This window comes from Chelonoidis abingdonii, chromosome 5 (genome assembly GCF_003597395.2).
Source record: "Chelonoidis abingdonii isolate Lonesome George chromosome 5, CheloAbing_2.0, whole genome shotgun sequence".
Taxonomy (NCBI): domain Eukaryota; kingdom Metazoa; phylum Chordata; order Testudines; family Testudinidae; genus Chelonoidis; species Chelonoidis abingdonii.
In genome coordinates, this window is record NC_133773.1 from 87,864,790 (window position 1) to 87,877,998 (window position 13,209).

The 13,209-nt window shown below is 40.3% G+C and overlaps 1 protein-coding gene across 2 annotated transcripts in view; it reads left to right on the plus strand.

Moving 5' to 3' along the window:
• Nucleotides 1-12,448, plus strand: part of CNOT7 (CCR4-NOT transcription complex subunit 7) — a 33,161-nt gene extending 20,713 nt beyond the window's left edge. For both annotated transcript variants that reach the window (XM_032770070.2, XM_075066434.1), the window contains exons 5-7: nucleotides 46-190; nucleotides 6,037-6,147; nucleotides 10,797-12,448. In XM_032770070.2, the coding sequence (XP_032625961.1) occupies nucleotides 46-190; nucleotides 6,037-6,147; nucleotides 10,797-10,925 (385 nt within the window). In that variant the 3' untranslated portion in view covers nucleotides 10,926-12,448. The remainder of the gene's footprint in view (nucleotides 1-45; nucleotides 191-6,036; nucleotides 6,148-10,796) is intronic.
• Nucleotides 12,449-13,209: the final 761 nt, after the last annotated feature.

Consider the following 13,209-nt stretch of genomic DNA (forward strand, 5'->3'; position numbering starts at 1 on the left):
TGATTATCTGCCTGACTTTGTTTTGTATATGTGATTAATTTGCAGTGGTTATGACTTTGGCTATCTAATCAAAATCCTGACTAACTCTAATTTACCTGAAGAGGAGCTGGACTTCTTTGAGATACTCCGGTTGTTTTTCCCCGTCATTTATGATGTGAAGTATCTCATGAAGAGCTGCAAAAATCTCAAGGTAAATGATTTGATATCTGGTTCAGAACAGAATTTTCTAAGATGGCATTTTTTCGTACTGAAAGAACATATATGGCATCTGTTCACTGTCCTGTCTAGCAGTGAGCTCTACCTTGATGGTATTATTTATTAACCATTAGTCTAATCAGTTTTGTGTATTTGATATATAAAAAGTTACTGATGAAATGTAAGAGGCAGGGAGGAGCACACATTTTTGTTCTTGTGGCTCTTAGCCATTTAAAAATTGAAAACCAATCCCATTTATTGGCAGCTTCATAGATCTGTGCTGCCAAATGATAGACCCATGGTCGGAGGAAGTTGCATCTTGCTGTTAACTTCTCAGGTTGTTAGAATGATGGGTGTGGCCTATGTGAGTGGGGTATTAATGACACACTCTTGCATCATTCCTCAGTGTTCAATCCACTGAGGGGCTGCAGTTGTGATAAGGTGTAGTGAAAAGTGACTTTGGTGTGAAGGGATGGAATGGCTAGACCTGAAGGTCGCCCTGTAGGCAAAGATGAATAATGACAGATATGCTCAGAGCCAACTCATGACTTCTAGGAAAATAGGGTTAGAAACGAACCTCTCAACTCAAGCCAGTTGGGCTATTAATTGGCTTATTCTATTAGGCATAAAATTTGGAGAAGATTTGATTGGCCTGGAGAATGAATGTGAACTGGAAACAAATGTATGAAGGGAAGGACATCAAAAAGAGATGCTGCTGGGATTTACAGCCACACTTGCCAAAGAAGGCCACGTATCTGGACTGGTTTTGAAATGAAAGGGGCACAGCTCATCCGAGGGCAATAGGTGGCTCACTGTTTTGATGGAAGGCGACACAGAACACTCTGGGTTTTCTAAATGAGAGCACGTGGAAACTGGACATGGACTGACTGTAGTGAAGCCACCTTCTGAGTACAGGGATGGCATGCTACTCTTTAGCTCAGAATGCTGAGCAAGTGATTTAGACGATGCTGATGAGCTTGAATTTTGTGAGGCTATGCAGGTAAAGGACATGTACTTTTTAATGATGATCTGACTGCTGACTATGAAGAACATAATTTCCACCATCTCCTATGCTAATCAGTCTGCACTGGAAGTGGCGAGAAGTGGGTGGGATGGTTTTTTCCGACTATCAGGAAAAGCATACTAGCCCAGTATCTGCTCAGGAGTTTTGCATCCCAGCAGCAACCCTCAGCACCTGAGTAAAGAATGTATATTGGGGAACATCTAATTGACACTGGGTTTCCATTGGGACCATGATAAGTAATTAAGTAGTTGGAAAAACTGCAGAAGTCAACAAAATTGTGCACCCTCATGGACTGAAACAAAACCTTTGCTGCTTATATACAGTTGTTTTGCCCCAAGTACTAAATGTGTAATCTGCCCTTATGGACTTGTGGGGGAAATTAACAAATGTAACAGCTTCTGTCATTAGAGCTTTGTGGTAATGGCAACTAAACTGCAGACTAATTATGAAAGGAAGGGGGGAGATGGGGATTACCCTGGTCCTCCAAACACCATTGCTGAAACAGTCTCATTGCTGTCAACAGCAGTGAAATGTTGCCAATTGTGTAGACCTATCCCAAACTGAGAACAGCTGGTGTGTCTTCGGAAGTCAAATCATTAATTACTTGCATGTACTGTTGCCTCAATGAATTTCTTTGGTTTTTTGTGTGTGTGTGTTTAAATATGTATTAAATTGCAGTGAATTGAATTGCTGTACTGGTGTCCTTTATTGATTGGTGCAAGCTACTCTTGTTGGTCACTTCATTTTATTAGAGACATTTGATTTTCCTTAGACGCATTTTGGTGCTGATGGTCAGCCCGGGGGGCTGAAACCCTCTGTATAGAATTGTGTGGCTGGTGGTTGCAGCCATTCTGTAGAATTACCTCCTGACTCCAACAGAAATACTATAGAAAGAGTATAGTTAGTTGCTGTTGCTCATATACAGCACTACTCCTACTCTGCATCTTCTGTTTGGTGGGGACCATGGTGCAGCTGTAACCTGGTGACCAATAGCAATACAGTTTCTTACCTAAAGAGGAAGAATGATCCAGTGGTTGGAACAAAAGCCGGGGACTTGAGAGACCCAAATTCAGTTCTCTACTCTTCCATAAACTGCCTGTGTATCTGGAGGTAAGATATTTAGTCCCTCTGAGCTGCAGTTTCCCATCTGTGAAATAGGAATAGTAATATGTCCCTGCTTGATGACATGTTGAGGATAAATACATTAATGATTGTGAGAAGTTCAGATTCTGCAGTAATGGAGGACCAATAAATACCTTAGCTAGACAGGTAGATCCTGACTAAATTTAGTGGTGAGGTGGGACTTGGAAAGCTGCACAGAGTAGTTAACACACTGTACCAATGTCCTGCGATTTGTGGAGTTGGGCTTGGGTTCCCCATTGATCTTGGGCCATCATCTGTGGTGATGTGGTTACAGAACCAACCTGCTAACCTGTCTGTCTCAAAGGAATGATGCATCTGAAATATTTAGAAATATTTTTTCTTTTCCTTCTTGTGGTTTATATCTAAGGGGAGGGAGGGCATGATTTGACCTATAGTTTATAAAGCATTTTTGGTTCTCAAAGTTTTATATTAAAAACCTTTTGATCAGCACTGCCTTAATCTGGAGGGTTTTGTTTTTTTTTAAAAAGTGACTTAGAGAAGAGAGGCTCTGTATCCCATAAATAGTCTCCAGAGAGATCCAGTGTTTCCCTTGTATTTCCAACAGTTGTAAACTATTTTGTGTGACAAACTTTTAGGCACCCTTTTTGGAAAATTTTGGCCAGTATCCACACTGAAGGGGATGCTTTCACTCTGTCCTGAATTTTTTTCTAGATTAGCGTTACACAGACTGCAGGGGCTGGAATGTTATATTTCCACATTTTTCCTTTTTCTTTGCAATGGGTAAATTTAAGACACAGGCCATTCAAGCTAAGTTAGAATTGATAGGTATGCTGTCTCACAGCTAGCAGTACCCAGTGATGAGAGAAGTGATCTTCAGCTACTGTCTAGTCAGGAGGGCATGTGGCTTAAAAGGGATGAGTGTGGGTTTTAAGAGGGCCCAGTTTTTAATTAAGCATATTTCTAATAGCAATCCACATTAATGCTGTGGGGAATGCTGCAAATATCTATTCAGCAGCTCAGGTGTGCCCTTTCTTCCTTCCTACCCTTGTCCCTGTGGTGCTTATTTAAAAGAAGAAGTTAGGTCATAGTGCGAGTTGAAATGTATGCAAAATTCAGACTGTAGCACAAACCAACAAAAATGGTAAAAGTCAAACTGACATTGTTACACTATAAAATATTTAAATTACCTCACATTTTCTTATCGGTCACATTAACACCTTGCATAATTAAAATGGAAATAATTTTTAAAATGTAGTTTTCACTACCTTACACTGTCTGCTCATTTTTCACATGTTGGATGATTTGAAATAAACTAGTTAGTTTCAATGTCAGGTTCTTGTGCCCTAGCACAATTCTGTAGTGTTTGGCTTGCAGATGCCACTTGGGAATGGCTTTATTAATAAAATTTCCATTTGAATTAATAAAAAAAAAACCCCACTCATGGAAACATCCTTGTTGGCCTTAAGATTCATAACTCTTTTGAACAATCTGCATTTTGGGCCAAATTTGACTTGGTTGAAGTTTAATCTTTAACTTGCAGTATTTCACCTCAGGCTCTTCTCTCTCTCTCTTCTCCATCTCCCAAAATGGTATGTGGGCAATGGAATTCAAATACTATAGGTTCTCTTTTTAATATTAAAAAGAACTTGCTTTGTGCTAGCTTCATTCCTGCCGTTGACTACTTCTGTGTTTTGGTTTCCCTTTTTTCAGATGTAAAAAATGTAGTGCATGCTAAAAGCATTTTGATGCTCTACCTAGTTTCAACCTATGGCTGGCAGAGTAGTGATCCAAAGCAGTCTGCCTGGCAACAGTTTCGCTATGTAGTACAGTGTTTCAAAAATTATTGTAAGGTAACTGATTTTCTTGCAGTTATACAACCTTTACGGACTGGTACATCCCCAATGTAATCTTGCACGTACCGTAACTATATTGTTCCCCAGGGATCAGTTTAGCGAAGTGTAGACTAACCTGTCTAAAGCTGAATTGATCTACAGAGAGGCTGCTTCTGCTTGTAGCACCATTATTGCTTTCTTTATCATAAAATGAATTATCTGAATTCATCAATACATGTTTTGGGGATAATTGTAGGAGATGCTGCTTATCCTGTGGACAAATTGGAGTAGGAATAGTCTGATTTGTTCAGTTGTGTGGCTTTTTTGTTTTATAAATTTGACCATGAAAGAGTCTTTCAGGCATTTTCATTCTGTGGAACATTTCTCAAGATAGGACTCATGTCATTGGCAGCTCTCCTCCCAATCTCTCACCTGTTGTGCAACTGTAGTGTTATGAAGTTATATGAAAAAGTAGTGCTAGGGCAGGGTAAAGGAGTGAAGATGAAAATAAACGTGCTTGGATTAAATGGATACAGCTGCTCCATTAGTTCCCCTCCCCTATTGTAAATTTATATTTGTTTCCTCTCCCTGCATGTAAGACTTATATTTATTAGTTCCAAACATTCCCCCATTGCCCGCAACCCCTAAAGACTCTGATTTCTCCTGGTGCTTTGCTTTGGTTCTGTGTGTATGCACTACCTTGTCTATTTTGAGATCTTCTGCAAATTTAATTCAGTTGAATTTACACCAAAAATACACCCATGAAGGCACTGTGAGGGAGGAGAGGGGCGTGCTTAGTTGGTTGAAAAGCTTCTGGAACTCGCAAGTTCCCACTGGGCTGCAATGAACAGGATAAAAAAATGATTGAAGACTGAAGGATACTTTACTGTTGTAAGATAAGCTGTGTAGACCACCAATGATCCATGCCTGACAATTAGACACTCTGTAGACAGTTCCCAGTTATGAGCCCTGTGTTTATTTGCCACACACACCTACCTACCTACCTACCTACCTACCTCTCAAGGAGTTTAAAAGAAATAGCTTCTTGAACCTGGTTACACTGCAGTTCACGTTACTTTTAACACAGATGTTTCATTTACTCTTTTATGGCAGTTAATAAAACCAATTAAAATGTTGTTAATGATGGGTTGAGTGTTAGCTTTTTCACTTTGTTCTTTTTTCTCCTCTTGAATTTTACAACTTCACCTGGGTTCAGGGTTCTCCACTAATTCCTAAGATAGACCATTATCCTGGATTGCCTCTACTACTTTAGATGCTTTGAAGTTTTGTGGGGGAAGCGCAGAACCCTGAGCTTAGGTGTTGGCAGGTAAGTGAAGGAAAAAACTGTGTTTTTAAATGAAAGCTAATTACTTTCAACAGAAGTTGGAGTGCACATGTTTGTAGTGATTTGGATCTTAAATTGCTTTATGTTTGAAGTACCATTGTTCGTGTTTAAATTCTAACCCTAATAGAAAAGTAGGAAGTTAAAGAAATGACTTGATTTCTGAAACTGTCACTCAGCAGCAGCAGCAATTCTTTCAGCTTGGTCAATGTAATGCTTGAAGGAATTGCCTGGTTCAGTAGTAATTGCTTCAACTTTAATTGGCTGGTGTGCCTAGGCCTGTTAGGTCTAAGAGAGTCATTAATACTCGAAAGTGCTTGATTGCTTAAATAATACTTAAAGCCTGAATGAAAAGCTTGGCTTTTCCAAGTGTGTGCTGGTTGCATACTTCTCTTGTGACCGCTATAGTGCTAAGCTCAATATATACGAATAGTGGTTGAATAGACTTTGTTATGCAGAATTCTAGTGCTACTGTTGAGTGATCTGACTTTGTAATTATTAATTCCGCTTTGACTGTGTAATGCTCCTTCCTTTTTCAGGGTGGATTGCAAGAAGTCGCAGAGCAGTTGGAGCTGGAAAGGATAGGACCACAGCATCAAGCAGGATCTGATTCTTTACTCACGGGAATGGCCTTTTTCAAAATGAGAGAAGTATGTGTCCATATTGCTTTCTTTTGTAGTTTATTTGGATGAAAGTAATCTGCCTTAGTAGTCAATATTGTGCTATTAGCACTTATGAGATGTGCTAGAACCACTGACCCACCAAAACCTGTGGCAGTACAAGAGATTTTCGGAAGTAAGAGAAATGCATGAGAGGGCATCACTTCTGTGACAAAGGGCAGAATCTAAGACAGGCATTCCCGTGCAAACCAACAAATCCTTTCCTTTCCTTGTTTTGGTTTGTGTGCGAGCTTAGTGAGAGGATGTCTCTACACCATGTGAATTATTTATTTTTTTTCCTCTCTCTCCCGCCTTTTCCTCTCCTTGGTGGTGCTGTTCCTTCCTGTGGTCTGTGGGCCTTCATCTTCCACAGCAGGGAGCCCCAGCTACCTGAACCTATTGTCCACTCCCTGGGTCTTCTGTGTGATTGAAGTAGATGGCTCAGGCCACTCTGCCGGCACTTCAGTTCACCGCTACCTCCTCCATCTGTCACAACTTCATACATTCTTCTTTGCATAGTGTCCCTATGGGTGCTTCACGTCAGGATGTACAGTCACCTATGCATTCCTGATGAGAGATTTTCATCAGCATTTACTGCACATCCATGCCTGCATCCTAGATATCCCTGTGTCTGGTATGAGGGTATATGGGAGGACCAGACCTGTCACCCTCCAGGTCCTTCTCAGCTGCCTTTGCCTTGAGACAGAGCGTCATGTCTGTTAGATAGCCATACAGCTTACTAGCTCTCTCACTTAATCTTTCTCGCTCCTTTTTGGTATTGTCTTTTATTTAGAAGTTTTTGCTCTTCCTCTCCCCCCCTTTTTTTGTTTGCCCAATCTGAGCCTTGTTTTTCCATGGCCTTGACCCATAGTCTTGAGTATGGGTTATGCCCGAGACTCTGGGCTTCAAACCCTGCCAGACTTGGTGTAGCTATTTTCCCCCTCAACGACAGACATTCAGGCTGCCTCCACTGCCTGGGAGAGATTTTTGTCCCTGCCAAATGAAAGAGCTGCTCTGGATTTAAAAGCAGATCTAAGAAATTGAGGGAGTACAGACTAAAACTCCTGTTGATGGAGAGCTCACTGAGACCCACAGGATCCAAGCTGCACCACTCTTCTTGGATCTGGTTGCTCAGAGAGCCCAAGGGACCATCTGTGCTGCAGTAATAAGCGAAAATCCTGGGTGCCTTAGAGAACTATCTAGACACTCAAAGAAGAAAATATCCCATTCTCCAGAATGGGATAAGATAAGCGGAGAGTCACCCCCTCAGTCGTAGGAGACCTTGTGCCCCTATTTGGGTACTGCTGAGGCGCTCATCCTCTCCGGTACTGAGACCACAGGTCTGATTAAGAAGACCATGCCACGTACTGAGAAGCTGTCAGGTAAACAACCTAGAGCAACACTGGCATTGACACTGGGCTCAGTGTCTTTGGAACAGAAGGACTCCAGAGCCAAACTGAAATAGTCATTGGTGTCATCTTCTGTAGCCATAGATAAGGGTTCATTTATCACACTTCCATAATGTCTCCAGTACTTCCAAACATACTGACTCCTATCCAGAGCGCTTGGTACTATCCAGGCTCCTGTTCCATGAGGAGCTTCAGCTCCTGGAAGAGTCTGAATCACCATTGCTGTGAGATACAAAGACATGCTCTCATCTGGTACCAACTCACCTCCGGAGCCTACTTACCCGTATCATCTTCAACAGTGACTCGTTCTTCAGTACTGACATGGTCACCAGCCCCACACAAACTCATTGAGGATACAAAGCCAGTACAGACACATCCTTCAGTACCATCTCGACAGCCAAGCAAGTATCACCCTCTGGTACCAATGTGGTTACATGACTCTCTCTGGCTCCAGTACTGACTCAACCACCGGTATCGGCACCACTTGCTTCTCTGAGGGATGACACCTTATTGGATTCTGAGGTGTCTATACAATTTTCCTCCGCCTTCCCATTCCAGCTTCGTCCTTTGAGGTACACCCTGAGGAGGAAACTCCTAGCAGTCGATGCATCTGGCAAGGATAACGTTGGGGCTCTGCTCCCTTCCTGTATGCCCCACCACAGTGGGCTTACTGGAACCTATGGGCCCCTTATGGTGAACAGTTCTTCAGGGTCCCATCTTGTAAAAGGGCATGCCAGGAACAACAGCCTCTTCCCTTGGCTCCTGCTCCATAGGAGGATGTTACAAAGGAGCAAGAGCCAGCTGAGGAAGAAGAAATGCCACCTTTCCAGAAATCCTCCTCCTCACTAGATGGGGTGGTCATACCTCCCACGCTGATGAATTCAAGGGCTTTCAAGACCTTGGGAAACAAATAGCAGAGACCTTATAAATTGGAGAAGACACAGGAACCCTAATGCTCTCTGTTGGACATCCTTTATACATCTCCTCGGGAAAAATTGCCTTGCCCTTCAGTGATGCTCTGCCCATATGTTGCGGCAAACTCCAGCTACTACACTGCTTGTGTGTAAATTGGCTGACAAAAAAATACTATATCCCACCCACAAACTTGAAGTATGTTTTTTTTTTTTTTTTTCTCCCACCCTACACCTGACTGTCTGCTTGTCAAGGCCGTTAATGAATCAAAATCAGTCCCTCTTAATGCCATCTGACAATGAGCTGAATTGACTGGACCTTCTGGGCTACAAGAGCTACTCCTTGGCCTCTTTGCAGTTCAGAATAGCCAATTACCAAGCCCTGATGGCAAAATATATGATTACAAACTATTCGAAGTTTTATCTTTTATTGAACACCTGCTATAGGATTAGAGGGACCAACTTTAAGTCCTCATAAGAGAAGGCCAGACAATTGCCAGGCTGTCTCTCCAGGCTTCTCTCGATGTCACCAATACAGCTGCATGTTCGATGGCTACAGCAGTAGTCATGTGCCAAGCTTCTTGGCTGCGCTCCTTCATGTGGCAGCTAGTGCTCAGCTTAAGGTAAAGGCACAAATATTTCTAGCCTTGTTAAGATGTGAGGAGTGTTCACATTAGCTTTTACTAATGAGTGGCATACCTCGAGTTACTGGCAATCCATTAACTCAGTGTACCAGTTTACTGAAGATGAACCCTGTAAATCTCTTGCACATATCTATGACTGCTCTGTGACTGGGGGTGCGGGAGATATTGGTTGCTGCTAATATAATGCATTTATTTTTCACATGAGGGCATGTGTTAAAATATTGGCACAAGAAAATTCTCTTTTACCAGTGTATCCAGGCCTCATGTTACGAATTTGTGGTTCTCCTTTAATATGCAAAAAGTAGTTTTTTAATTAACATGAGGCGTGATCTCACTGTTTTTATAAAACAAGCAAAGATTTTTAATTGTATTGTTCAGCCCTTCATAGAAGCTTTGGAAATGTTTCTCCTCTATTAACTCTTGCACTATTTTATTTAGGAAATGGTGAGTTTTATGTTTGTATTTTGAATGAATCCTATCAACAAGGCTTTTTTCCTTACTAACTTATATTTTTGTCCTAAAACACATGTAATCTTTCACCAATATTATTGTAGCTCTGGAAAGGGTTGTATATTGATGGTTGATGTAGAACCAGCAGGGGGAGCACAACTTTCTGGTCTGGCTTTTAAGTACCACAAAAGAGGTCACTGATCTCCTTTTCTCCCCCACTCTAAAAGATGCTTAGCTTCTTGATGCTACAGCACTGGGGTCGTTTTTTTTTAAAGAAAAGCTAGTGGTGGGCTATTTAAAGACTCTAAATAAAAGAACAAACCCAAAAAAGTAAAAGTGCCCTTAGGCAATTCCTGGAATTCACTATCCTGTATGCAGGAAATGCTGTTCTAGGCAAATCCAAGTTTTTGGGGGAAGAGAGGGTGGATGGCTTTTGAATAAATGTCTTGACTCTCCTGCCTGCACTCATCCTGTCTCCCTTAAATTGTTGTATGTGCTCTCATCATATTTACTCTATACCCTTTCTCTTCTACTTCATCTTTTGGCTCTCCTATAATTTTGTAAAGTGCTGCATCCATGCATTATTTATTCAGTTTTCCTTTTAGCGTTGCCAGTTTCTCATTACAGGGAGAGGATTTGTTTAAAGGTGAAATACATGTATTTGCATCTTCCTGCATTCCCAAACTTCATCATGGATTCTGCAGCCAAACTCCAGTTCAAGCAATAGGAAATTAATGGCCCTGAATGTAGGCAGGGATTTAAAGTAGATAATGGTGGATAAAATCTTCAGGAAAAACTGTTTTAGTTAGATTCGCACCCTGTTTAAACATTCAGTATATTTTGAAAACCACACTGAGTAGTGTGTAGTGCTTAATTAGGAAGGGTGAAGGAGAAGGCCCATAGAAATCACTTCCAAAGAGAGATTGTTCTGTTGCATTTGTAAGACACAAGGCTCTAATTCTTGAGTTAAAATAGACTCCTGAGACTTCTGGAGTTGTCACCGTTTACTACTAATCAAAATAAGGGAAGATGCATTGAAGGGCTAATATTCTTTCTCTCATGGCCAAGAACACTTCAGTGCCAAGAGTCACTTCGTTATTTTGATTTAGTTTCACTTGCATGTGGAGTATGAAAATTCAGAGTTTTGTAAAAGCCTGACAGTATTTGACTTCAATGAGACTCTTATTCTTCAGTATTGATTTGTCTTTTTTTTAACTCCTTTTTAGATGTTCTTTGAAGATCACATTGATGATGCCAAATATTGTGGTCACTTGTATGGCCTTGGTTCTGGTTCTTCCTATGTACAAAATGGCACAGGAAATGCATATGAAGAAGAAGCCAACAAACAGTCATGACATGAAATGGGAGGTCATCTTTTCTGAGCTCTGTATGCTTGTATATAGGTTTTATCTCTGGTTGAATCCCTTGGACAATTAGGCTCTTCCCCCTCCCCTCCCCACTTCTCAGAATACTTTATTTTCTGCCTTTCTATGTACTAAATCTGACTGTTTCTATCACAGATCTGATCTTGATATATTGAATTTTCTGAGTTAAATTTGGCCTTTATACCTACCCCATGTGTAGGATCAGTGTGGCAGAGAGAAGGGGAAAGTTAAATCATAATGAATATTCTGGTAAACTTACCTAGTTGGTCTTAGTTTTGTTTTTTTCCCCCTTCCCCCAAATTAACTAGCACTGATTTGTAACTAACTTCCCTGTTTCATGTCCGTCCCTTCCAGTATGCAGGTGTTTTAGCTATTCAAGATTGCGGACCATCAAATTTGCACTTTAGAGAGTGACTCTGTCTCAGATCCTCTGTTTTATCTGAAGTTTTGGAGGGTTTTGCCCTGAGCTAGAAAAATAGTCTGCCAACTTTAGCAACTTCACACTGTATTCCTTGGTTTTTGAGCCTGCAGGATATAACACATTCACTGCATAACAAGGTTGGTTTGTTCAAGCAAAACAAACGACTGAAATCTTAGTAGCTGCTATTATCTTACTGGTGTTCAGTCTTCCAAGCATATCCTGTGCACATCAGCTTCTAATTTGCCTGCTGCTTTAAAGCCACTCTGTGATGGAAGAAAATGTTTGAAAACCAGCTTTACACCCTTCAGGAAAAATTGTGAGAGACTTACTTTTGTATTTTTGCCATTGAGCTGAAAATCTGAGGATATTGGAACTGCAGTGGTTCTATTATGGCACACTTCCCTGGATTCAGTTCCTAGCTTTTATTCCAGTAATGTATTACCTAAATATTTTTTTATTTTTTAAAGTCATATTTATTATGTACTTGATTTGATGATTTTTGCAAGTGAGTTTAGTTAAGGATAAAACCCAAAGACCTGAAGTAAATTTATATTGAATTGAATGATTAAATTAGAAGGAAGATAAATTGTGCTTTTGTAGTTGCTACAAAGACAGATGGTACAGATATATTTGTTGTAAAACAACAAAATATAAATTACTTATAGCTAATAAAGTTACCTGAGGAGTGTAATGCTAGTTTTATTTTTTGAGTGTATCTTAGCAATATATTTTATATATATTGTTTTAAAGGACTGTACTTTAACCCTGAATAGCAGAGCAATTGTGCAGGAAGACTTTTTTGGAATTGAATAGCTAAATACTAGCCTGAAATGATGGAATGCACGCCTCAGTGTGAGTGTGTTATCTACACTGAAATCAATATTAGCAAATCTCCAAATGTTTGCCAAATTGATCTGTTTACCTTGTACTTTAACATATTCTTTTTTCATTAAGTTACAATAATATAACTGGGTGGTCCTTTTTAAAACAAGAACAAATGATTTGCATAACAGAGGGTATTATTTGTTTTTAAAGCTTTTGTAAATAAAGGCTTCAGAAATGTTTTCTTACATATCTGCAGACTGGTAGTTTTGTTCTGAAACCTTTACTGGAATGTATTTTGTATCCCATTCAGTCCCTGTAGACTTCCTATTCCACTCTGCATACCAGTTCATCTTTCTGGTGTCTGAAACAGCTATTAGCAGCTTCCCAAGTGGTGCCAGCACCAACTTATTTCTGCCAACTGAGAGCAGGAATCTGTTTCTGTGTCCAAATTATTTCACTGCTATTAGCCTAATTTATGAGTGTGTGGGTACAGCTACGCAATTAATAGTTTCTCTCTTCAGGTATCTAGAGGCTGTCACTCTAAGAGTTGTGCTGGATCACTCTTTATTTTAACCTCTGGGTCAGATGGGCATCAATAAGGACACTTAGCATTTAATAAATAAACATAGGTGCATATCTTTAGGCCCAATCCTGCTTTCATTTGAATATCCAAATCATGTGATGACTTCAGTGGGAGTTGAGAGTATACTAGGAATGCAGGATTGGGCCCTTTGAAGGTCTGATGTACTTGTTAGACAGACGCTGTTAAGATTTAAAACACTATGATGGGATTATATGTGGTTATGCTTTGAGGAAAACTGTTTTTTATGTGAATTTTTTTGTATTTGGTTAATTGTTGTTTTGAAGAATCTTCTCAGCTGTGGATAAAAGGGACTTTTCTAAAAGTTTTTGAAATATTCCTTGGTTGTTTGCAGTGATAGACATTTCTGCTCTCTCCCTCTCCTTCACAGTGGGAAGGTCTTATGAATGTCTTGCTCCAAAACAAAC